General features: G+C 30.2%; 1 protein-coding gene across 3 annotated transcripts in view; it reads right to left on the reverse strand.

Moving 5' to 3' along the window:
* LOC129980848 (glycoprotein 3-alpha-L-fucosyltransferase A-like) overlaps positions 1 to 26,287 on the reverse strand; it is a 254,073-nt gene that overhangs the window by 91,701 nt on the left and 136,085 nt on the right. For all 3 annotated transcript variants that reach the window (XM_056091274.1, XM_056091275.1, XM_056091277.1), the window contains one exon: positions 880 to 2,209. In XM_056091274.1, coding sequence (XP_055947249.1) covers positions 880 to 2,093 — 1,214 coding nt within the window. In that variant the 5' untranslated portion in view covers positions 2,094 to 2,209. The remainder of the gene's footprint in view (positions 1 to 879; positions 2,210 to 26,287) is intronic.

A 26,287-nucleotide genomic window follows, 5' to 3' on the forward strand; every position in this document is an offset into this window, starting at 1 on the left:
ACATTCTGTATAATATAACGAGCACTAATTATAAATTTCCTTTAGATATATCGATTATTTTTTGAGGTATGACGATATATTCGTTCAGTACAATTATATATATATATAAAATTATTCTTTCGAAAATGCATTAAAAGCTTTTAAATCTTTATAAATAAGCATAGCTTACATGCCAACACATGCAAGCGATACATGTCATGACATATTTTGCTGTAACTTGGCTTCTAATTGACATAGTGACAAATTAAAGATATCATTGGAAACAGAAACGAACTTATATTTTGAAATTGCAAAATAAATAAATAAAACGAATTTTCATCCAAATTCATGTTTTCAACCTTGTCGGACACCGTAGAATATTATAAAAGATATTAATTTAATATACACTTAGTAGTATATTAAAAGTAGTAAAGCAGCCATCATAATCTAAAAACTTAAATGGTAAAAATACAAAAATATAGGAAAAGAATTAAAATCCATCCATGGTTTGATTAAATAATATTTTAAATTTATTTTGTAGACATTAAAATATTAGAAAACTGTGTAAAGCAATTAAAACGACGAAATTATTTTTATTTAGAAAGAAAGAAATGTGTCATTTTTTCACGAGTCTTATTTAAGTGAAATTGAATTTAATGTCATACTTTGCGCAAAAGAAAGATTGTTGCTATCTGATCAATTACATCTGAAATAGATCAAACACTTTTCCTTATACCGCCACAAAGGCCACTATAAATTTATACTTGTTTTATTCATAGAAAATATCAACCACCCCTTAAAGACTTGTTTGATTATTTTACTAAACCAATGCCTGTCGGAGTCAGAAAACTACAATGTAATATACAGATATCTTTTAAAGGATAAAAAATAAAATCTTACCTCAAACCGTTCACGAAAAACTTCTCTGTAATATAGTCTTTACAATTGGAATTCTCAAACGCAAGGTAAAACTTATATTCTTTGTCAAGCATTCGGAAACACTTATGTGTTAGAGTTCGGGGGCATTTCTTGTTACCGCAGGAACCATAAATATCGACTTCGATATGCTGTCCTAATTCTTTGGCGTATTCTAGGCGTTTATTCTTTGCATTGCAATTAGACACGAACCATGCTACTTTCTTAGTCTTGTTTGAAGCATAGTTTGTCATTTCTGCTGGAGCATGGCTCTTCTGACCAGGAATGTAATCGAAACTAGTGTTATAAGAAACAAATTTTTCATACGGTGCTACAAGATCCGAATCATGTCGGTAGGTAGCTGTCCAATTAAAAACATGCTTCAGATTCTTAAATGCTTGAGTATGCAAGGGACATTCAAGCAAAAACAGAATCCACACTTGATGAGGTTGCCGTTTGTAGAACGGCCATAAAAATCTGTCCTTGAAAAACAAGGCATCCGCCTGCTCTGCGTCTTTGAGAGACGTCGTCAATTCGCACGTATTGACAGGACATTTATCTCTCAGAAATACTGTCCTTCCCATAGGCAAATCGTTCCAACCGCCTTTACCGAAATATAGCAGAATCTTCTTCAATTTCGGTTTAGAAATGGAGTTCATTGTTGATGACCCAGATGAAAAATTCCAGCTTGACGTGTAGTTCGGTGGGATATACATCAGTTGTTCTACAATGCGATCACCAGAACTTTGTTCTGGCCAGAGATTTGGTTTTGTATTGGCCATACCTGGTTGTGGCCTGACTCCACCTCCTTTCATGAACCATAATTTAACAATACCATTTTCATTTTCAGCAGGCTGCTGTAGTGGTCCTACCATGAGGTTGTTCTTTCTTTCCATTTGATGATGATTAGACTGATCATCCGATTTGAAGAGGAATTTCTTGACCTCACGCCCTTGAGTACTTTTCACCAGCACCTGTTGTTCCGAAGACTGCTGCACCAGAAGGGTTGGAGAATTTTCGAATTTCGGTTTCCGTCTTTGAGGTGTCTCGAACATGATCGGAAAAAATTCTCTATCATTAGATTTTGTTGGGAACAGTAGGGCCTGCTGAGAATTAGATGTCAAATTCAAGACCAGAACCGTAGAACAAATGACTATGACCAAAGTCAGAAGCATCCGGCGAATTCGTAGACGAGGCATTTTGTCTATTTTCAAGCACTATCAAACAAATAGAGAATGCAAATAAGCAGAAATGTCTATCTGTGTAAATTTGGAATGATTTCCTTCGTCATCTTTTCCTATATGATGATAGACACCTGAAATATGGAAAAGCAAAATATCAATATTTGGATATATAAAATTTGCATTATGAAAACAAAGTAAACATTAAACTTCATCATAAAAATTCATAATTAAAAAACATTTTTAATGGCATACAATGTTTATATAACATAAAGCATACAATAAAATATAATTAAGACTGTTTAAACTATTTCAACAATATTTATCCATACAATCTGTGCTAACTCAAGTACAGTTACTTTCAAAATCGAAGTGATGAAAATAAATTTGTTGTTCGTTTCAGTATCCTGAGACTACCACTTTTCGACGATTCTATTTCACCAAAAGGTGAGATCCGGAAGGATGAGCGCATTTCCAGAATTTTTCGTCATTCTTTGACATTGATATCCGCCCTATTAGATATTTTTTGGTTCAATTTTTTCGCTCGTGTATTTGAGTGTCATGACACTTCTGACCGTATTGTTTTATTTTAATTCAAAATTTATTTTGTTTCCGTGAGGAATCGGAGTTTATTGTTAAATGTAAAAATCTCCTCCTTTCATCTTTCCTCTCATCCCTATTTTGACGAATTAAACCCATCCTAACGCATGCGCAAAAGCGCTGAAGGTTTTAGAATCCGTTTGCCAACGGAAAATTAGGGTATGTAGTCAAGAAGAGCAAAAAATATTTTTTAATAATTTTTTTAATTATAAGCGAAAAGGCTTTTTTTAGTTGAATTCAATACATTCATGCGTTTTGCGCACTGGTTTAACGTTAAATATATTGATTAGCAATCTCACGAAATTATCCATCGATCTTTTATTTTTTTCCAACCCAAAGGAAGAGATTACCTGCCGCCAAAAGCAAACTTTGGCCACAGGATAAAAGGAAGAAAAAAAGAGGCTAATAGCTTTTATTCAGTAACGATATCTTTTTCTGTGACTATATACAAGCACTGAAATAAAACACGCAAGGTTTAAAAGCAAACTAAAAGAATAATAAAATAAATTAATGAAGCAGTGAATTAATGATATACAAAATAAATTTTATTCAAGGAATATCTCATTGCAAAATCCCAGTTAAATTCTCCGAATCCAAACTACTTAATAATTTCCTGCGAATAATCTTCTCTGTCAGCCAAAATTTGCTGTGTCTGTCCAGCTCTTTTTTAAGCCAAAAGAAGAGACTATGCGCCAAAAGCGAAATTTGGCCGGGTGATAAAAAAAAAAAAAGACATATCTTTATTCAGTAACGAGACCCTTTTTTTTTGACTAAATACAAGCACAGAAAAAAGAAAGAAAAAAAGAAATTGCCAGGCTTAAAAGAAGAATAGAAGAAAAAAAAAATGAAGCGGTAAATTAATGACATACAAGATAAATTTTGTTCAAGATATATCTATTTGCTAAATCCCAATTAAATTCTCCAAATCCAAAAGACTTAATAATTTCCCGTAAAAAGTCTGCTCCGTCAGACTTCACAAAAATTCCAACCCTAAGTTTAACACAACCTGGTTTAATAAAAAGCCCTTTGAAAAGACTAAGTGCTCTTTATTCTTTGCATAATATATCAACTTTCAATATTTTGTTAAATCTGTTTGTCTTGACGAATTAATAATTTATAAGGAAAAGCAAAACTATACACTTAACAGACTTTGCAAATACCGAATGCCTAATATATCGTCGCAATCCTACTTGACAAGGTCTTAAAGTCGAAGTTTACATATCGAAGCTTTGCTTATCGAAAAAGCCAAGTCACTTTTTTTTTCAAATACAAATTTTTCAATCTATGAAAAAAAAAAAAAGAATTGCTGTTAAAGGGAGAAAAAATGTGAAAGAAGAATTTCCTAAACGATCTGACTGACATTTTTAAGAAAGAAAAAGAAGGAAGTAACAATTTAAAAAAAAAAAAAGAAAGAAAGAAAGAGAAGTGTAAATGAGATAGACTGAAAACATGCATAGTCTAAAAAAGCGTTGAAAATAATTTAACTGCAGGGTCACATAAAATGAGCTACGAAGTCATAAAAAAAATGTTCACATTTGGTAGCCATAGCAACAAAGAAAACTTTCTACATTCTTTAGTAGGGAGGGAAAAAAACGCGTCAAAATGTGTAAAAAAGTATTTTCCTGCTTTTCAGATGCTTTTTATGTTTTCCTGCCTCAGCAGAATTAATATTGACTTATTCGAATAAAGTTTTAAATGGAAAAAAAGAGCCAAAAAATAAATAAGAAAAAAAAAAGTCGGATCAGAAAGTTTGATTTTGAAGAATTTGCTATGACATTTGCCTTGCTTCTGCTCACACTTCTTGCAGTTTTTTTTCTTACAGATTTTTTTTTTATCTGTCTTTTGGCTGCGCAGAAATATGTTCCATTTTAAACGCGAAATCCATATTCTTGTTTGCTTTATAACTTGCTTCTATCGTAAGAATTTTATAGATTTTTCGTGCCACGCATAAAAGGAAGTAAAAATTTACTAACACTTAATTGATAGTAAATCACTGTTACTCAAACATTGTTTCACAAAAAAAGATTAAGAACTATTCTACAAACGAGCAATTTTCTTTTTACAAATAAGTCTAAGGAAAATGATATAGAGAGATTCTGATCTCCATTTAGTGAAGGATAATTCTCATTTCCATGACTATCATTTGAAAATATTAATTAAATTTAAAAGCATTTAATATCATTATTATATTACAAAGTTCTTATTAGTTGCATATTTTTTAAACTCTAGAAAAAAAATTACAAATATAGCTATTAGGGAGAGGTAAAATTTTCTATTGCTTCACTCACTGAAAATAATCGAGCAACTGTAGCTATGACAACAATTTTTAACAAAATATGTTCATTGTTGGTAAAAGGAAATAGTTTCTACAAATAGTATAGCCTTTTTATCTTCAATAGTAAGAGAATCAGGAGGAAAATAAAATTTGGACCTTATTTATTTGAGTTGGTTAGTCCATCTACGAACTCGGTCGAGATCTTCCAATTCCTTACTTCAGGATGTTCTCACTGGTTCAAATCGAATTGAAATAATTCAAATTATTGGTGTGTAAAGCAACTGGGACATAATGCGGAAAAGCACCCAGTAGTCATTGCATAAGTACAATTTTTAACACATATTTTACATTTTGTACCAACCTATTGTGTTCTTTCCTTTCCTAACATATTAATCATGAATTTTGAAACACTTTATAAGTTGCATACTATTAATACCGTTGTGAATTTGCAATAATGATTCCCTAAATAGATAGAGTAATAAGGGAGTTTTACGGGTATCTTAATGGCTACTGAATGTTAACTAAATAAATAATGCTCGTCCGAGGCGACAAATTTAGAGAAAAAATGGAAGATTCTCGAATATACAAGAATTTTGTCTTCTTAAATGCTAATGGATCTGTCTAGAGAATTTGATACATGTTCTGGTGAGAATTAAAATGCGAGAGAGAACTAAAATCCCAATCCATCAATTCTCTTTGGAGTGCTAATTGCTGAGAGAGTTCTCCAATTGTTTAACGGTGAGCGCTCGAGTGTTGAGTCACTATTTAATTATGAAGCTGGTGTCCACTATTGTACCGTTGTTTTTGCCAATACTGTGCTTGTAAACGCTTCGCTGTGTTTTGCTAATTATGTTTCGAGTTTTCTGCAGGAACAAATCTCAATTTTCCTTTATCAAATTTGTTTGGCTTTTTGCCGTAGACAGACAAATGAATTTTCCTTAACAATACATAGATATGCGATAAACGGCAACAGAACTGACATATTAAAACAAGAATGCACTGTACAATTTTCTTTTTTTTTAATGGTCTATATTTTACATATATTCTAATGATACATTATATATCACAGTAATTTTTAAAGAATACACCAATTGAAGTATTATATTATTTTTTATTTGTTAGCATACATAACGGAACTTACAGTCCATTTTTCGGTCACTTCCATCACATTCGACACTACGTGAATCATCTGTGATTCATGAGTTATTGCGAACTAAATTACTCATCCGCTACGTTAACATCCTACATACGTTACGTTAACATACATACATAACATACATACGTTAATATAACTACATCCGTTAATGCTTGCAAAAAAACATGTAATTAGATAAATGGTCGTTATCAAAGGCGTGTGTCGTGGCAGTTACAGCTTTAACAAAGTTCCATGAGCAAAATAACAATTTTTACATTTCAAAATAAGCTTTAAGGACAAAAGTCAAGTTGTTCCTGATATAAAAACACGTTACAAACAATATTTTAATAATAAAAATCAATATCAGAATGCTTAACAAGGTCGATTCCTCGCTTATTGATTTATTACTTAATCTACTTGAAGCCTAAAAACCAAAACGAAACGTGTTTACGAACTTTACGAGAAAACTTAAAAAAAGGAGAGGAAATAATGATAAAAAACAGTCATTAGGGGGATATTAAAGTTACATTAGAATAATCAACGAACATTTTTATTCTTTCATAAATATTCAACGAAATATTATGCGATAAAAAAAAAGTATGATCAGTCCGTCAAAAAAAAAAAAAAAAATGACAAAATGAAACAAAATTCGGCAGATCATTAAGTAGACATTAACCGATTAAATGGCGTGAGATAAAGTCAATTTGTACAAAATGTAACCATATTTTCAAAGTAAGGTAATGATCGTTGCCATTTTAAATTTAAAACAGCATCTAGGTCTGTTTAACAAGATTAACAGTAAAAAAAAAGTTCATAAATGTTTCATTTAATTTTTGTTTAGTTAATAATTATAACATCCATGTCTGTCCTTTAGTGTTTTTATTGAAGATAATTAGAGTAGGAGATCCGAAACTGTGAGGCGGTAAACAATATTTGGTAAGTTGTGTCATAATATTAAATGCCTGTGATTTTTTTCCATTATCAAAAATGCAATAGGGCTTACATTCTTCATCAAATTCTATGGTAGAATTTAAGAAGAAAAAAAACAGTGCAATACACAAACAGGCAATTCGTGTCGAATGATACGAATTGAAACAAAAGAAGCATCTGTTCATCGAGTGAATTAACTCTTTAAAGGGTCATTTTTTTCTAGTCATATTATGTTAAAATATTTTTAGGCTTGACATTAGAATAAGAAAAGGGATTCATTTAGCTTATTAGATCAATTTAATTTAATTAATTAATTTGGTCAATTAATAATTAAGTATCAAATCAAGACACGTCTGTGGTGGTAACATCATAAGCCAGATAACAACTTCCGGACAGGAGTGTACACTTTTGTCTAGTGGCTATGTTACTCGGCTATGAACCCTAACGTTGCGAGTTCGAACCTCAAACATACACAAGATAAAGAACTGAAGCATCTAAGTTTCTGTCTTTCTAAAAAAATTGTCAGAATTTATGCCAACCTACATAGATTCATACAAAGATTGATAAATTTGGTGGGAAGCATACTTCCCACGGCCTTAGAAAGGGTTAAGGAACATAAAGAGGCTACTTTTTTGAAATGATATATCTATCCCATAGCGTATTGCGTTCATTTGCGCCTTCCCTTCAAGTTACATTTCCATGCAGCAACTTAAACACGAACTCCTCTCAATTAATTAGAAATTTTTTTCGCTATGAACGTTCATTTCGGTTTCCGTACGGTTTTGAATTCGAAGCAGTTCATTAGAATAGTACATGAATATAAAGTATTTCAATAGCCATAAAATTCGAAAACGTAATTTTGACCCATCTTCGGATTTCAGCCCGAAATCACATTTAAAAAAAATCACATCAGTCAGTTATTCTATCTGATAGCACGATAAAAAACGTTTTGAGATATAATTTTTATACCATTATAAAGCCGGCAGAACTGTCCACTAAGGTTCATTTAGTAAATTGGTGATTAAACAATTATTCTCATTACTGTACAACGATAGGGATGCATTTATTTCAAGATGGCGCCCTATAGGCCAAGGCATGATTTTCCCGCAAACCGAATGAAAGTATGCAGTGCAGAAAAAGGGAAATGCCAATACATTGCCTGCAGGCGAGACAGGTGTCAAATATTTTTATTTTCAGGATGTTCAGTGCGATTTATTGTTTAGACGAAAGGCTGTGTCAGCTTATATTCTATATGCCAATAGTCTATTTATAAAAACTAAATAAAGTAAAACTATTATTTGAAAGTGGTCTTCGATTTGTGCTAAATAATTTAACTTATAAATTAATTAGTTTTAAAACACTGCAAAGCTTAATAATTTTAAAACAAATAAAAGATAATATAAGAATAACATACAAAAAAAATTGTGAAAATAAAACAGCAAAAATAAAAAGTATTTAAATGCCATGTTTATTCTTAAGTGTGTAAATGTAAAAAAAAAATGTTTAAATAAAAAATCTAGAGATTGGAGAAAAATTCTAAATGTCTGAGACTCGGATACTTTAAATAAATTGGAATTTTGATCGCATTTATAACAGGCCAGTCGCTTTTTACGACTAATTGGTTCGCCAGGATTAAATGGTTGCCAAATATTTCAAATAAATATTTTGTGTAATTATGTTAATTATGTCTTATTTGCTTCCTACCAACGTGTTTTTAAATTTCGAATTTTCATTGCTTATAACTCATTATTTTATAAATCTTACACTGTTCACTATGCTATTTTTTTGTCTATATTTTTATACATCCAATTATATCACAGTAAAAAACAGCATACGCTAAAAAAAGTTTACACTTTTTTCCCCCAAATTCTAAAGTTCAACCATAATTGGAATTAAAAAAAAATTTTTTTTAAATATTACAATTATTCTTTACGCTAAAAAATCAATCAAATCTTCATATCCTGATCATCAAGAACGGAGAAAAAAATGCCAATATGAAATGAAATATTGGTTACGACATGACATAATTCAGTTTCATTTTAAGAATAAAATATACTGTTCGCAAAATATTTTTTTAAAAAATGATTAAAAATACACAGGAAAAAAACAACAGTATTTTTGAAATAATAATCCCTTGATTATTAAGATGACATGAAAATCATTTCTGTGCTGTAATATCTTCGTAAGTTATTTACGAAAACATCAAAATGTCGCTTATTTTTTCATTAAAATTTCAAGAACATAAAGATGAGAAGCCCAACTCCACTTTCAGAGATATACAGGAGCCAAATTCAATAGTTTTAAGTCAAGAGATCTGGCCTGTAGAGCGTCAATACACACTTCTTTATTATTAGAAAAGTTTTCAACTTTTAATATAAGTGAAATTCCATGTTTATTACTACTTAATATTCTCATCTTATTGAATCATCATCTTAGACATTTGCCATGCTTTACTTTTACTTCATATTTTTGATCAAAAAATATTTTTCTATTTTTGCATAGTATTAAATAAGATGATTCTTAAAATATTTTTCTATCGCTGTTTACCTTTGAAATTTTTACAAAAAAATATTTTCGTTAATTCCCAACCAGATGGCGCCTCTATAGCATGTAATCATATAGGTAAACAATTGCATATTATATGTTTGTAGACGGAATTTTGTCTTGTGAAGTAAGTTCGGGTGCAAAGAAAAAGAAATTAAATTTAAATCAAATTAAAGTGACGATAAAAATCTGAGGTGAAAGGATTGATTAAGCAACAGCCCAGTTTTTCAATCTGCATCGATCAAAAATTAAAGCTGAAAGATCATTTAAAACTTATTTATAACAGAAAGTTTAAAAAATTATTTATTTTTAGTATTATTCATTATTTTTTACCAGTCGCCTTTAGCGAGTAGCCATTTCAACGGAATGATGGCTGTTAAAATTTTCAATTAAGTATTTTACTTAGCCTTGCATTTAATACCTCCATCAGCAAAGTAATTAGGAGTTTCTATAGACATATAAGGCATACTATTTTAGAAATCTTACACCTTTTTATTCATTGTGAAATTCCTTTATCTAATTTTCAATCATCGCATTTAATATTGGAACTTTAATTTGAAACAGCAATGATAAAATTTCAACTAATACGAAAAGAAAAAAAAAAATCTTCAGAAAATTATTTTTAAAAAAATGGACGCACGTTTCATAATTGGTTATTTGTGAATTTAAACTTTAAATGTAAATAAAGCAATATATCAAAAACTTTATTAAGATCATTCTTTTTACTGAAATGTAAGTATCTGCAAACATAGGTCGTATCTTCATATTTTCATCAAGAATGGAAGAGATTTCCATGATGAAATATTTGTAGCAAAAAATGAAAACAAATTAACTTTTTTTACAATCTATATACTTAAAATAATGAGGAAAACCAATCAGACAGACATCCAACCAGCAAATGGTCAGCTTTTGCTAATTTTTGTTTCGCATGGAGGCACATAATCTCTATATATGTCACTTTTGGTCCACTACCTTACATCATCATAAGAATTCGTGAGAAACTGAAAAAAGTTCACAATGCAATCCTTAGGAGAAATCTTGCGACAGTGTTCGCCATCAAAATCACTGGACCGTTTTCTTTAATTTTGGTTTCATATGAAAGCTCACAACGACTAAATATGTCATCACAAACTTGATGACCTCCTGCTATTTTTCAGAAAAAAATAAACTCCGTAATGCATTCTCTAAAGGGAAATCTTGCGACAGAGACGGCCGGTTGCAATTACTGAACCGATTCATAAATATTTTATTCCATATGAATGCTCACGACAACCACATATGTCATCAATGACAGTTTGCTTTTCAACACCCTACTTTTTTTAGATCTCTTTGAGCAATTAAGAGTGCATTCTTACATTCTACAGAGCATATTTTTTATGAGAAAAATCTTACGAAAGGATTCGCCAATTCTAATCACTGTACCGATTTCAAACAAATGTACTTCACATGAAAGTCCATGATACCTAGATATGCCCTGAAGGGTTACCTATCAACCGTTATTCTCCATTTTCAGAGAAATAAAAAATTTTCATCGTACATTCTCTACGGGAAAATACTGTGACAAAGTTTGCCGACCTCAACAACTGAAACTATTTCCAAACTTATTTCATATGCATGCTCATGAGCCGTTATGTCATCAATGATCATTACACTCTTTCCTCAACATCTCAAGACATTTTGCATGGTAAAATTGTTACAAAATTTTTCATCCTCAACAATTGGAATGATTTCGCCATTTTTACCGCCACATGGCTAACTCCACTGAAATATAATTAACCAACTTAATGCTCTAACCTTATTGTGCAGTTTTTATTTATATTATTGCAGATATTATTTCATTATAGTTGGGATAAAATATAGTTAATGTAATTGACGTGATTAAATTAACATTATTAATAGGGGACCTTCGACAACAATATTAATGATATTAATTTACTCATGTCGATGGATTTTGACGAAAAATATTTTTTCAAAGGGAAAGAATGTATTATTTTACAGTTATGATCGCATAATAATAGTAGAGAATTCTGATTGGTCAGTTTTGATTGCAATGTGGCGAAAGCAATTGGTTAGGAAAATTAGCAAAATCGATTCAATAACCGAGATCAGGAACTGTATTTTATTTTACGAACTATCTCGGAAATGGGTGTGGAAGGTACAGGACTTTTGATGATATATTGAGTTGTAAGATTTTGCACGAAACTGAAATTGAGAAAATCGAAAAGTTAAACATTTTATTCAGTAATTGTAAATGACAATATCTGAAAAGAATATTCCAAACAGAGAATAAGCGTTGAAGTAATGCTCTTAATATTTCTCTCACAAACGAAAGAAAACGAAAAAGGGGATCATTGGCTTGATATGAAATTCATATAACATTGACATTATTAATTATAATTTTTTAAAAAAATAGTGAATTTGGTACAATGCTTGTGGCAAGGAAAATAGTTTTCTTTTTGATTTTGCTAGCTTTTTTTAATATTATACATACATTATGTATATAGTGGTCGAACAACTGGTCGTCAAGGCGGCTAGTAAATTAACCTTAAACATTTTTTTAAATATTTAAAATAAAAACTACACAGCAATTAAATTGATATTGAAAATATGTTTTTTTTTAATAAAATGGTATATAAGATAATTGTGTCTTATAAAAGTCTGGCATTTACGAGAAGGAAAAAATAACCCGATTAATTTCTAATTAATACAAATTTAATTTTAAAAAAAACCATTCCGAGATGCTCATTTCTATCCTCAAAAATAAAACTAATTTAACAGCTGTAAACCTAACTTCGCCAATAGCTGTAACAATAGATCGCCAACACATACACAGGCGTATTCTGTTTTATTATTACAAGAGATGAAAACTAAAAATTTCAAAAATCTTTTAATATCCGATTGTGGGATTGGAAAATTGTATTTTATAAAATCAAAATGTAGACAAGGAGTGACAAATATATTTTTCCCGTGAGAAAGACAGAGGTGGGGGTGAGGGTCAATGAACTTTCAAAAAGATGCGTCTCTCGGCTTAAAATAAGAAATACAGATTATTAAAATGCCTACGCAATTTATAAAGTGAAAGTGGCAAGCGGGTGTCAGTTTCATGAAATAAAATATCATAAACTACAAAATAATTACTTCCGCGGACTTCCCTTTTCGGAAAAGAACTTTTCGCAGCTATCTTAGAACATAGACATATTCAGTTTGGAAATCATAAACTATTTAAAAGGTAATATTATGATCAAAAGAAACGGAATTTTAAAGCTAAGCTATTTGTCTTGTCGGTTATTCTATTGGAAATACTCCGCAGAAAACACAAAAAAATCAATCGGTTACAGAAAAAATTCTTCTACAAGGCAAGATAAATATAAAACATTAAAATTTTATAGTTATAATTATCAATTCAAGCTTATACTAGCCCATGACATCGATAACATTTATTTCAATCCGTATAAATACGTCACGACAAATGAAAGCACTATTTAAAATTATACTGGCACAATAAACAGAACATTCCGATTAGTCAGCTAAGCACGCAAAATAATAAAATTGAGGAAATCGGTCTAACTGCGAAGTTTGGGAGCTGTGTCAAAATGTTATTCTGAAATAAGTCTATGAAATTTAAATTGATTTTTTTTTAAATAGTCGAGTTTTGGACCGCAGAAGATTGCTGACGACTTATTTTAATATTATAAACTTCGATATAAAAAAAACCCGGCGAAATTAGGCCTGTGGATAAGATTAGATAACTCTTTTAATAGTTTAATTATTATTTTAAATATTATTTTTACAAGAATTTTTTTTCTCATTTCATTTAAGAGCTTTCATATCCAAATGCCGTGCATTGAATATATATCTAAGGAAACTTTATACAACAAATATAAATTCGAGGCGCCAAAAATGAGGAATAAATCAACATTCGAAGAACGGAAGATTTGAAAAATTACGCTACGTATGCTGTTTTAAATTAAAACATAATGATACAGGTTGACCTATTTAAAACCCATCTTTCTTCCTTCCAAAACATATAAAAAAGCAGTGTAATGTTTATAAAAATACAAAAAAAAATCATATATTCCAACGATACATGCTTAAATTGGCCACAGTTAGTATCGCATCAGATTTTTGTTTGATAGATTGTATTATGGATTACTTTATGGAACACCAATACCAAAATGGATCGAATGATGCCTTCAGATTTTTTTTTCGAAGAACTGATATAGTGATATAGTTTGCGGATTATTCGTTTGCGAAACAGGACATTTTTTTAGAGAACTCCTTTTTTTATTTCTCGGCATATTTTTTCGAAAATAAAATTTCCCTGTGGCAAATTTAAAATCATTATTGAGTGTCATTCTATTTCCCGCGGTTATTTTATCGATATTGAACTGTCTGGATCAATGCCATTTGGTTTTCTATCAGAATTATAATTGGGTATTTAATTGCCTACCGCCATAAAAATAGTTGAACACGAAAAACATTTTCCTGTTTTCAATTAACACTTTGGAGTTCTGCAAATTGACGTTTTCACAAAAAATGATTTTGCATGATTTAACTTGTATTTTAGAAATAATTTAGGATTTCCTCGCTGCTTTTCCTTCCATGAATATTGTTTGCATTAATAAGTATGTGTATTCAATAATAAGAATCTGATGATTGGCTGATTCCCATGAATCAAATTAAATTCTTAGATTTAAAAAAAAATTAAAAATCAATACCAAATTTTTGGGCGTTCTTAGATGAATATTGCATTATGTGTTAAAAACTTATTTATTCCATTATACAAAAGGCCCCGATCTTCCTCTTTTATAAAAAGGGTATTTTCCTGTGTGACTCCACATATGCAAAGACTCAGATTGATGATTCAGCTTATTGGATTCGATATGGTGATGTTGCGCTACTGCAGTTGCGCGTAGTTTCGTAGCTTGAGTTACATCTTATATGGAAGACTTTATATTTGAAAGGCGTGCCATATAATTTTGGACCATGGTCAGAGGAAAATAACAATATTAGAAACGACTCTCTACTCTAAGTTTCCACATCACATCTGTGATCCAGTCTGGAGCAATAAAAAATTATATTTGGAACATTACATAAGTTCATCTCAAAGCATTTCACATGCAAAGACCCGCGCAATTAATTTAGCGATAGCTTAAAAGTATTGATATTAATCCATGGAAAGTTAATAACACATATTTGCTGCAACACTTTCTTACAGACTTTTGTAGAGCGTCGGCACTTCCTTTTGGAGAAATACACCAGATGGCGCTGTTCGATAGGGAAAATTTGTGAAGTTTCGAAAGATATTTGTGAGGAAATTCAGAAAAGGCAAAATGACGGTTCTGTGTCTAGAATTGTTTCAAATCTTGTTTTAATTGATTATTTACGTAATTATTCTGGTGCAGCTTCTAGTTGTTTGTTTTTTATGTAGAATTATAGATATTAAAAACTGTACGTTTCTGCTCATATTCTTAATTTACCTTCTAATTATTGTGCGTGTGTGTGTGCGTGTGTGTGTGTGTGTGTGCGTGCGTGCGTGCGTGTGTGTGTGTGTGTGTGTGTGTGTGTGTGTGTGTGTGTGTGTGTGTGTGTGTGTGTGTGTGTGTGTGTGTGTGTGTGTGTGTGTGTTATGCGTTTGTCATTCTAGATGTTTTGGTTTTGTATATTTTCACCTTGTATTTGTGTCATTCACTAATTTTTCACTTTATATAACGGAATAGATATATGATTTTAGATACTGGTACATTGGTACACTGTATGATATTTTATGCTTATGTGTTTTACTGCTTTCTATATGTACGTTTCAACTTTATATCCTGAACCAAGAATAGATTTACTAAATATTTAACTTAAATATTTTATTTTAGTAATATTTAATAAATTAATTTTTTTAATATTTAATAATTATTAAATATTAAATAAAATAATAATTAAATAAATTAATAAAATAAATCAAATTATTAAATATTTAATAATTTAAATATATTATATAATTACACCCTTATTTACCGCCCATATTCTGGCGATGACTATAAGAATTTTAATAAATAATGGTTCTCTCCCCGGCGACTTTCAAAGTCTTACACACTTTTGGGTAGGCGGGTCGTCGAGGAGTAAACCAGACCAAGATGGCGATGTTTCATTAAATAAATGCAAACATGATATGTATGACAAATAGATAAATAGTGTTTGTGCAGCGTCATAATTATTTACACCCACAACAATTACTTTATTGAAGATAACACATATTGTTTTATATAACCTTGCTATAAAAAGAATAATAGTTGAAAAGTCAATTTGGAATTTATTCATCACAGAGCCACATTTGAAATAGGTTTGAAGACAAATGTTTTTAGAGTTTCTGAATAAAAATTCAAACTCAATATCAAAAGCGAACGAGCCAAAACAAACTCATCAATATTGCAAATCTCCAAAAGAAAAATGCAAAGAAAAATTAGTCAGCCGCTCCGGGTAGAAAGACGCAAGAGGATCCTGAATGCATTACACTGTCAGTGCCACAAACAAGCCTGGTGGCATTAGTGACATGTTAGCATGAGCGGAATGCCAAAATATCCAGGAATAAATTCCTCTTCTCGCCTGTAACAGTTATCACAAACACCAGCCTTCTCATTTTTCGAAAGAAGCTATTAATGGTTTTCTTTTGTCGAGAGGTACTCGAGCGTCAAAAGACCCCGAACAAAGAGCCTCCGGCAAATGACACAAATTTTGAAAATTAACCAGACAAAGGCAGCGACAACCTGCCACAATAATATGTCACAAAGAGAACTGTCAAAACTTTTTCCTTGCTCAGGGGCTTCTCAGCGATAGCGGGCTAACTCTCCCTCCCCTGGCAGAGGTTTTGTTCTCAGGTGTCTCAACAAACAAGAGCCTCGCCCGAATAATGTTGGAAGTTTTATAAAAATGACGGCTGTGCATTATTATTATTTAGTTAGGAACAGACGAAGATGAATGCAGAATCGATATTGTATTTTTTGCATTGTTTCCGAAGTTGGATATTACAGTCGCACTGACATTAATTTGATCATTTATTTTAAAATCTAAAAAAAAAAAAAGAAAAAAAAGTGAAATTTTACAAATAGAATAAGAAAATGTTTATTGAATAAAATAGAAAAAAAAATGCATAAAACATATAAACAAGACAAATCAAAAATTATTTCGAGAAAGGGAGGTGAGATGAAAATCCATTTCAGCAATCAGATGTTTGATATTCCTTCAAAAATAATCAATTCTTTTACCTTTATTCTTCCAAATATTTTTATATTATTACTGTTCGTGTACATGTATTAAAACTAATGCAACATTTTGAATCTAAATAAATTTTAAACAAATCCATTTTCTAAAGGATTTTCATCTTTAGATTTATTAACAGCATTTAATTATATTTACACATAAATCGTTATTTTATAAAGACCATTTCCTTAACATACATACATGCATACATCCATATATACATATACATACATCCATACATACATATACATACATACATCCATATACATAATACATACATATACACACATACATACACATACATACATACATATATACACACACACATACATACACACACATACATACATACATACATACATACACACACACACATACATACATACACATACATACACACACATACATACATACACATACATACACACATACATACATACATACACATACATACACATACATACACACATACATACATACATACACATACATACACACACATACATACATACACATACATACACACACATACATACACACACACATACATACACACACATACATACATACACATACATACATACACACACATACATACATACACACACATACAAATACATACATACACATACATACATACATACATACACATACATACATATACATACATACATACATACATATACATACATACATATACATACATACATATACATACATACATACATACATATACATACATACATACACATATATAATTTTATTCGTTACTTTTAGTTTAGTACAAAATCCGAACCCAGAAACAACAACCATTCCTAAAACCACAGAAAATGGGAAGCGACGCTATGCAAAACTATACATGTTATAAATTGCGGATTATTTTTTAAATAATTTGTTCTAAAATTGAGATACTGAAAGATATCACATTTGCACTGCTTACTATAACCTCTAGTTATTTACAGAAACTGTCCTATTTTCATGCATTTGACAAGAATATAATAGAAATAAAAAAAAAAAGAATATAAATTCTTGCTGATAAAGGAATACAAATGAAAAAATAATGATATGCATAAATAAAAATTAAAAAAAATAAAGAATGCAATAATTAATTTAAAGATTCTAATCAAATTTTCAATTTATTAGAATATAAAAATCAATTAAAGATTCTAATCAAATAAATAATAAACATATATCAATTTTATTCCCCTACAACGCTTACCGACTTTGTGCATACTTTTTTTAAAGCGTTTATGTTTTCAGAATTAAAAAAAAATGCTTTAAGTACAGAGAAAAAAAAAATTAATATTAAATGCATATATTAATGCATATAATTTGGACGAAAATGCAATAATCATTAAATGGGATACTTACATCAAAAGTCTGTTTTTTAGAAAAAGAGAAACTCTAGTTCTGTTTCAAAGATATTATATACAATTCTAGTACATTTAATTATGCCTATTTATCGTAATATATCGGCTATTGTTTTTCCTGACTGTAAATATACATTATTGATATTAATACCAAAGAAACATACTGATAACAGAATATTATGAAAGCTTTTGGGCTTGCTTCCCACATAGTACAGCATGGATAATCTAAAGTCGAAATCTACTGTCTATTCTCATAAATAGTTCAATAATAAATTCGTGTTTAGCATCAGAAAAAAAATAATATTTGAGAAAAAAAAAACATATGTACTTACACGTAAATCGAAACAGTACTTTATAATAGAATAACTAAAAATTGCAAAACAGGAAAATTTTCATAACTAGTCTACCGCTGTACATACAAAATGCAATAAAAAGAAAATTATTGAATGGGGATAGATATTAACATAAAAGCATTGCTTGCTAACAATAAAAGAAAACACGGGCACGAAAATACCTTTCAGTTTTAACTAACATAGCAAAAAAAAAAAAAAAGCCTTTGAATAAAATATGAAAGAGCCTTTTAACAGTGCATTAAAAAACCCTCTAACAAATACAGCACCAAACGTATTGAATCAAATATTTATAACGCCGACAGCAATTATGATTATTTCATGAAATTACTTCAGCATTAGTTGCAAAACTTTCGTAGAGCAGAAATATCATTAAAAAAAAATTCTCTAAAAGAACTAACAAATGAGATACAGCAGCAGTTTCTTTTCTTTTCTTCCCCCCCCCCCCTCTTTTTTGTCATAAAGCGATAGACACGCAAAAATCTTCCAACGCAAAGTTTCAAAAGAATGCATTTATTTCTCAAAGAGATTTTTTTTTTTTATTTTTTCTCGAAGACATACAAGAACTTCACCGCGGGCACGCTCAAGTCTTTTCGCAACAAATATGCCCCCCTCCCCCAGTTTCTTTTTTCTCCCCTTTTACCTCATTATTTTCTTCTCCCCCAGTAAATGGGATTTAGAATTATAACGGGAGTGAGTGATTCTGTGGAATGTTTTCCAGCCCGCTTAACAAGGAAAGGACAACAAAGGAGAAAATGTAATCCTGAAATACGATTTTTCTTTCTCCCATTTATATTTACTAATAAATAAACAAGCATAAACTCCTAAAAAAAGGATTACTCTAAAGACTACGTCATCTCGTTATGTATTATTTGAGCGGTCGCTTTTAATTACTAAGAGATGAGGAAGTAGCAGAAAGGCAATTTTTATGTTTATGCAGAAAATGGGTGAAAAACACATTTCTTAAAAAATAATCTCAAAAAAAAAGGGGGGGGGAGTTCCACGCGGAAAGTTGATAGATGTTAATCTAGTTATTTATTCCTTGAAATGCAAATGGAAACAAGGATTAGGCGAATTTTATGTAAAAGGGAAATATTTTAACTCATTAAAGGGCCATTTTTTCCTACTCGTACTATGTTATAATATTTTTAGGCTTGAAATTAGAATAAGAAAAGGGATTCATTTAGCTTATTAGATAAATTTGATTTGATTAATTAATTTGGTTAATCAATAATTAAGTACAAATCAAGACATATCATTTTGTCTGAGATAAAGAAGTGAAGCATCTAAGTTTCTGACTTACTAAAAAAAATGTCAGAACTTATGCCAACCTACATAATTTCATACACAGATTGATAAATTTGGTGGGAAGCATACTTCCCACAGCCTTAGAAAGGGTTAAATAACTCTAAAAACATTGTTTGAATTCTTTCTTTAAACGCTAACAGTGACTACTGTTTGCCAATGGATTTTAAAACCCTCCGCGCTTTTGCGCATGCGTTAGGATGGGTTTAATTCGTCATAACATGAGTAAAAGAAAAGATGACAGGAGGATATATTTACATTAACAATAAAGTGAATTCGGATTTCTAGCTAACGCAATTAAAATAAAATGAGGTCAGAAACGACACGATACTCAAATAAATGCGAAAAAAAAATTGAACGGAAAAGTATCTAATAGGGCGGAAATCAAGATAAAAGAATGGCGATGAATTCCGGAAATGTGCTCATCTTCAGCGTCTCGCCCCTTAGTGAGATAGAATGATCGAAAAGTGGTTGTTTCATAATACTGAAACGAACAGTAGTTCATTTTATATATTGCTAGCCGTCTGCGATGACAAATTTATTTCCCTTGAATACTGATTCGAAAAGTATTTATATAGGATTTTACAAATGTATATAAATAAAAAGCTTATGCAGAGCAAAATCGGGCCGAAATTGCTAATCGTTTTTCGGCAACAGCTAATGCTTACACATTATTTACATGCTTGGCTTGGAAAATATGAGACAATGCTATTTTTGATTTGGAGTTGGAGAACAAAATTACGAACAAACAAAGAATGTAAATCCAGCCATTTCGATTAAAAATCAAAATCGGAAATGAGATTTTGAACAAATGAAAGTGTCGAAGAATCTTTGTATATAAAACGTTAACGTACGTGGCACAGAAATCGCTAATTTTACATATTCGTAAATGGCAACAATCAAATGTAAACAAATCACTGTATGAATATCTCAGATTATTTCAATTAATGTTACTTTTGTACAATAAATTCAGAAGTTCGCTAAATAATGAAGCGGAAAAATATAAAAAATATTCTGCAGAATAAAATATAGGATGGTGTAAATATAAATGATCTGGAAAAGCTTTGAATAGAAATACTCTAAAGAAATACAGAAAGTAAAAATATGTATCTCTCTGCTACTAGAAAATTGAAATTTTAGAAACTGATAGATAACTTTTAATAATTGATTAATAAATAATGTTAGCAATTCATGCAATTTGAAATAATTTAAATTTACTTTTAATAATGGGTGTACTTATAATTTCTTAATACTAATAGAAAAATTTATTTACTAACTCGTATGACTAACAGATAATTATCTATACAGTAAAAAAAGCGAGCTGGGGACACGTAGAGATTTTTGGGAATTAGTGAGGAAGGCGAGCAGGGGATGAAAGAGTTTAGATATTTATTAAGACTAAAAATATAAAAATTTTATGGAATCAGTCTACTGCAAAATACTGTATATGCAAATAATAATGTTCATATATTATAAAACATAATCGAAAATAATCACTTTCGGAATTAATATCTGAAGAAAAAAAAATTTTTTTTAACCTTAACGTTGCCCAAAAGATACGATTAAATGGATTGATGAACAAGGGAGTTGATTAGAATTTCATCATTGCAATAAAAATTATATATTAAATAAGATTTTAATTTATATAGAAAAAAATATAAAGATATGAAATTGGTATCATTAAAAAAGGTACTTTTTAAATTTTAATTCAATGTAAAACTCATTCTTGTGAGATAATATATTTGGAGGACATTGCAGAAAAGCAAAATCTTGCTTCATTTTTAATTAAACTAATATTTTAATTAATTTTTGGGAAAAAAATGTTGTCATCGACTTTTCTTTTATCTCGAAGAGTATATATGTTAACTTTCTTCGAGGAAAAAAACCCTGTAGATTTGAATAAAAAACACTCTAAAAACATTCAACGTTATATATAACAATTATAAATTTATATAAGGAAAATAATCATATATTAAGGTTAAACATTCACGTAATAAATTTATTGCGTAATTTTCAAATAAACAGTCATTAATTGACTGATATGTCAGATTAATGTAATCACAAATTTAAAAAAAAAAACAATATTCCCCTTGATCGATGTAAATTGTTATTTTTTTTAAAAAAAATCCTATATAAAAGAATAAAATAGCATTTAAAATACATATAAATAGTAGCAAGAATATTTTACAACTGCACCAGCGCTATAAATTTCGAACAATTTCAATTGTTTCTCAAAATTTAAAAAAAGTGAAAGAATATGAGAAGAAAGAACAATTCGAAACATCAGCTACAGCGAATGAAACAGCAAATGATGCGAAACACTGGGTATAACAGTGGAAAACGACGTAAATAAGATGACAAGGGAATCAAGAAGGCATGACCAAAATTTTTTGCCCCGTCCTCATTCTTCTAGGCATTCCATGAAATCCAAAAGAAAACTTTAAACAACTCGAACGGGAACAAAAAGAAATCTTAATAAATCAAACCCACATAACATTGATGCAAATAATAAAGAATATTCAAACATTTCCATTTTTATTTTTCTACTTCTTGTTGTGTTATCAGTCCCATGAGAACTACTTTCGTTATTTTTCTTTTCAAAGCACAGGAAAAATGAAGTCGATTTCATTTATGTATCAGAAAAACATACTCTTTTTTTCCCCCTGTGTTTGAATAATGATTTCAGTTTTTGTCAAAGAACTACAAATAATGATGGCAGGAGGTAAAAAATGGGAAATTGATTGTTGCACATAAGCAAAAAATGACACATTTTAAGGTTATTATGAGTGGTTCGGAAAGCTGAAAATGAACTGAGAAAAAGTTTTGTTCATGGGATCTGAGTTACGTTGCTAAAGACTGAAGGAATTGTAATTTAAATACATTTAACATGAAACATTAAGAAAAGGGTGAATTAATTTCGACTCTAACCACTGAATTTCTCTTCATTTGCCAATCAGATTATTAAACAAGATAATCAAATCCTGATAGAACTGACAAACAACTTTTTTAAAATGATGGTAATTCCTTATTTAGTTTAGTTTAATTTAATTTAGTCTCTTAGACCTGTTTCGAAGCAACACGAAAATTGTTTTTGATCTCTCTCTCTCTCTCTCTCTCTCTCTCGCTCTCTCGAAAACCACATTGTTGGAAAATGTCCGTCGGTCTGGAGTGATAAAGACAACTCAAAAACGCTTTGAGTAGGCGTTCTCCTGTTCGAATATATAATGAATGCGATAATTACAAAAACGAAGAGAGCTAAACAGATAAAATTCGGTGCACAGATTTAGCATCTATAGTTTAGACACCTGCCGAAGTTTAAGACAAAACCAACATAGGGTTGACCGTTAGGAACGTGTAAACATAACTCAAAAACGCAATGATTTAAATATATCAAATTCGATATGTGATTTTGTGATTACAAGTATAGTTTCGTATCAAATTTTTATTTTAATCAGTTGAGAAAAAGTGCATCTAAAACAAACATTCGAATTCATGATAATATTAACCGCATTCCAGGGATTAATAGCCAAAAAACTCGCCGAGATAAAACTCGCCACCGGTTAATATTTTCAGGAAAGTGTAAACATAATAACTCAAAAACGCAATGACTTAAATGTATCAAATTCGATATGTGATTTTGTGATTACAAGTATAGTTTCGTATCATATTTTTGTTTTAATCAGTTGAGAAAAAGCGCATCTAAAACAAACATTCGAATTCATGATAATATTAAGCGCATTCCAGGGATTAATAGCCAAAAAACTCACCACCGGTTGATATTTTCAGGAACGTGTAAACATAAGAACTCAAAAACGCAATGACTTAAATGTATCAAATTCGATATGTGATTTTGTGATTACAGGTATAGTTTCGTATCATATTTTTATTTTAATCAGTTGAGAAAAAGCGCATCTAAAACAAACATTCGAATTCATGATAATATTAACCGCATTCCAGGGATTAATAGCCAAAAAACTCGCCGAGATAAAACTCGCCACCGGTTAATATTTTCAGGAAAGTGTAAACATAATAACTCAAAAACGCAATGACTTAAATGTATCAAATTCGATATGTGATTTTGTGATTACAAGTATAGTTTCGTATCATATTTTTGTTTTAATCAGTTGAGAAAAAGTGCATCTAAAACAAACATTCGAATTCATGATAATATTAACCGCATTCCAGGGATTAATAGCCAAAAAACTCGCCGAGATAAAACTCGCCACCGGTTAATATTTTCAGGAAAGTGTAAACATAATAACTCAAAAACGCAATGACTTAAATGTATCAAATTCGATATGTGATTTTGTGATTACAAGTATAGTTTCGTATCATATTTTTGTTTTAATCAGTTGAGAAAAAGCGCATCTAAAACAAACATTCGAATTCATGATAATATTAAGCGCATTCCAGGGATTAATCGCCAAAAAACTCACCACCGGTTGATATTTTCAGGAACGTGTAAACATAAGAACTCAAAAACGCAATGACTTAAATGTATCAAATTCGATATGTGATTTTGTGATTACAGGTATAGTTTCGTATCATATTTTTATTTTAATCAGTTGAGAAAAAGCGCATCTAAAACAAACATTCGAATTCATGATAATATTAAGCGCATTCCAGGGATTAATCGCCAAAAAACTCACCACCGGTAGATATTTTCAGGAACGTGTAAACATAATAACTCAAAAACGCAATGACTTAAATGTATCAAATTCGATATGTGATTTTGTGATTACAAATATAGTTTCGTATCAAATTTTTGATTTAATCGGTTGAGAAAAAGCGCATCTAAAACAAACATGCGAATTCATGATAATATTAACCGCATTCCAGGGATTAATCGCCAAAAAACTCGCCAAGAGTCAAACGATAAAATCAGTAAAAATGCTGAATTCGTGCCAAAAGTTAATATTTTGTAACTATTGTATGCCAATGCCATGCAAGACGTTCTTCGGCATGATAAGTTTGCTAGAGAATGTGCGAGAATGTTTTGGGGAGACCATTTCCCGTGCTAATCATCACAACTGCAACTGTTTCTTACATATGTTAAAAGACTAATGAAAAATTCATTATGTAATATTTTGATAAGAGAGAACTTTTAAAGATAAAACCTCAAAATTAAAACTTCTGGAAGAAAAAAAAAAAACGAATTTCATTTTCTGTATTTTCAAGACGCTCTCTGCGATAAGTGTCCATTCATTTCGGAAACGTCTCAAGTTGAAAAGACCGTCTCAATTAATGAGCATTGATTTTTATTACCAATATCTGAAGGCTACATACTAAAAAAGAGATTCTCTAAGGAAATTAGTATCTTCGCTCGAGTAGGTATAGAATTTTTGAAAAGAGTTTAATCAATCATAACTTTCTGTGACACTTTCAGTAATTAATAACCATGTTCTTTAGCAAGTTCCAAATGACTGAATTACTTGATTTTTACGTCTGAGAGTTTTAACTTTTTGAAAATTACGCCATTGGAGTATTGAAATTCAATTCTTTTAAATTAATTTTAGAGGGAAAAGAAAATCCGAGATAAGTGAAATCAGTGGTACTTGACCAAGTGCAGTCCCATTTGGGTCATAAGGAACAATTTTTATTCGTGAAACGTTTCATGCCCCCCCCCCCCCCCGATTCTTCAAAATCTACAAGATACCATTTTTAAAGAAATCATTGCAATTTTAAACTTTTCCAAATCATTAACAGATTAGCAACTTAGATTTTTCTTAAAAGTATTATTAATCAAGGTTTCGCTAATTATTTCTAATTATTAATTTATGTTTTATTATTAATGATTAATTTGTCAACTTAATTTACTCATTAATTATTAATTTATAAAAATGATTAAATACTGCTTTATAGCACTATTTTATTTGATATTAATTCAATTATTGATGCATTTTAATTATTAATTTATTTTTGTTATTAATTGGTTAACAATTTGTGCCTACAAATTTATATTTGCCTCTGCACGTTAACCTGTACAGTGTTCTAGATACACTTAAGATTTAATTAAAACTTAGTTGCGCATACAACAAACTGTAATTCGAATAATTCAGTCTTTATTAAAAGCTTCAGCCCTTTGCCAGTAGAATACATAATAAATGAAATTAACTTTGAAAAGCAGTCTACGAAGTGTATTTATTCCATTATAGCAGGTGAAAAATAAAGTTATAAAGAATGAATCCTTTGAGGACAAATAGAAACAATAGTGCGATTATTATCAAGTACTTGCCAATAAAACTGTTAAATCTGTATAACTTGGCATTAAACATTTTGTATCAGTAAATACAAACAACTTGGATTCTTATTTCTGCTGGCATTTGCAATGTATGGATCTTCTTTATCGTATACCAAGAACAATTGTCATAATAATCAATGTAATCGTCAGAAAATAATCTCGAGATTTTTACAATTTTCTACATATTAGAATTCCCTTGGTTCAAAAAACA

This window comes from Argiope bruennichi, chromosome 8 (genome assembly GCF_947563725.1).
Source record: "Argiope bruennichi chromosome 8, qqArgBrue1.1, whole genome shotgun sequence".
Taxonomy (NCBI): Eukaryota; Metazoa; Arthropoda; class Arachnida; order Araneae; family Araneidae; genus Argiope; species Argiope bruennichi.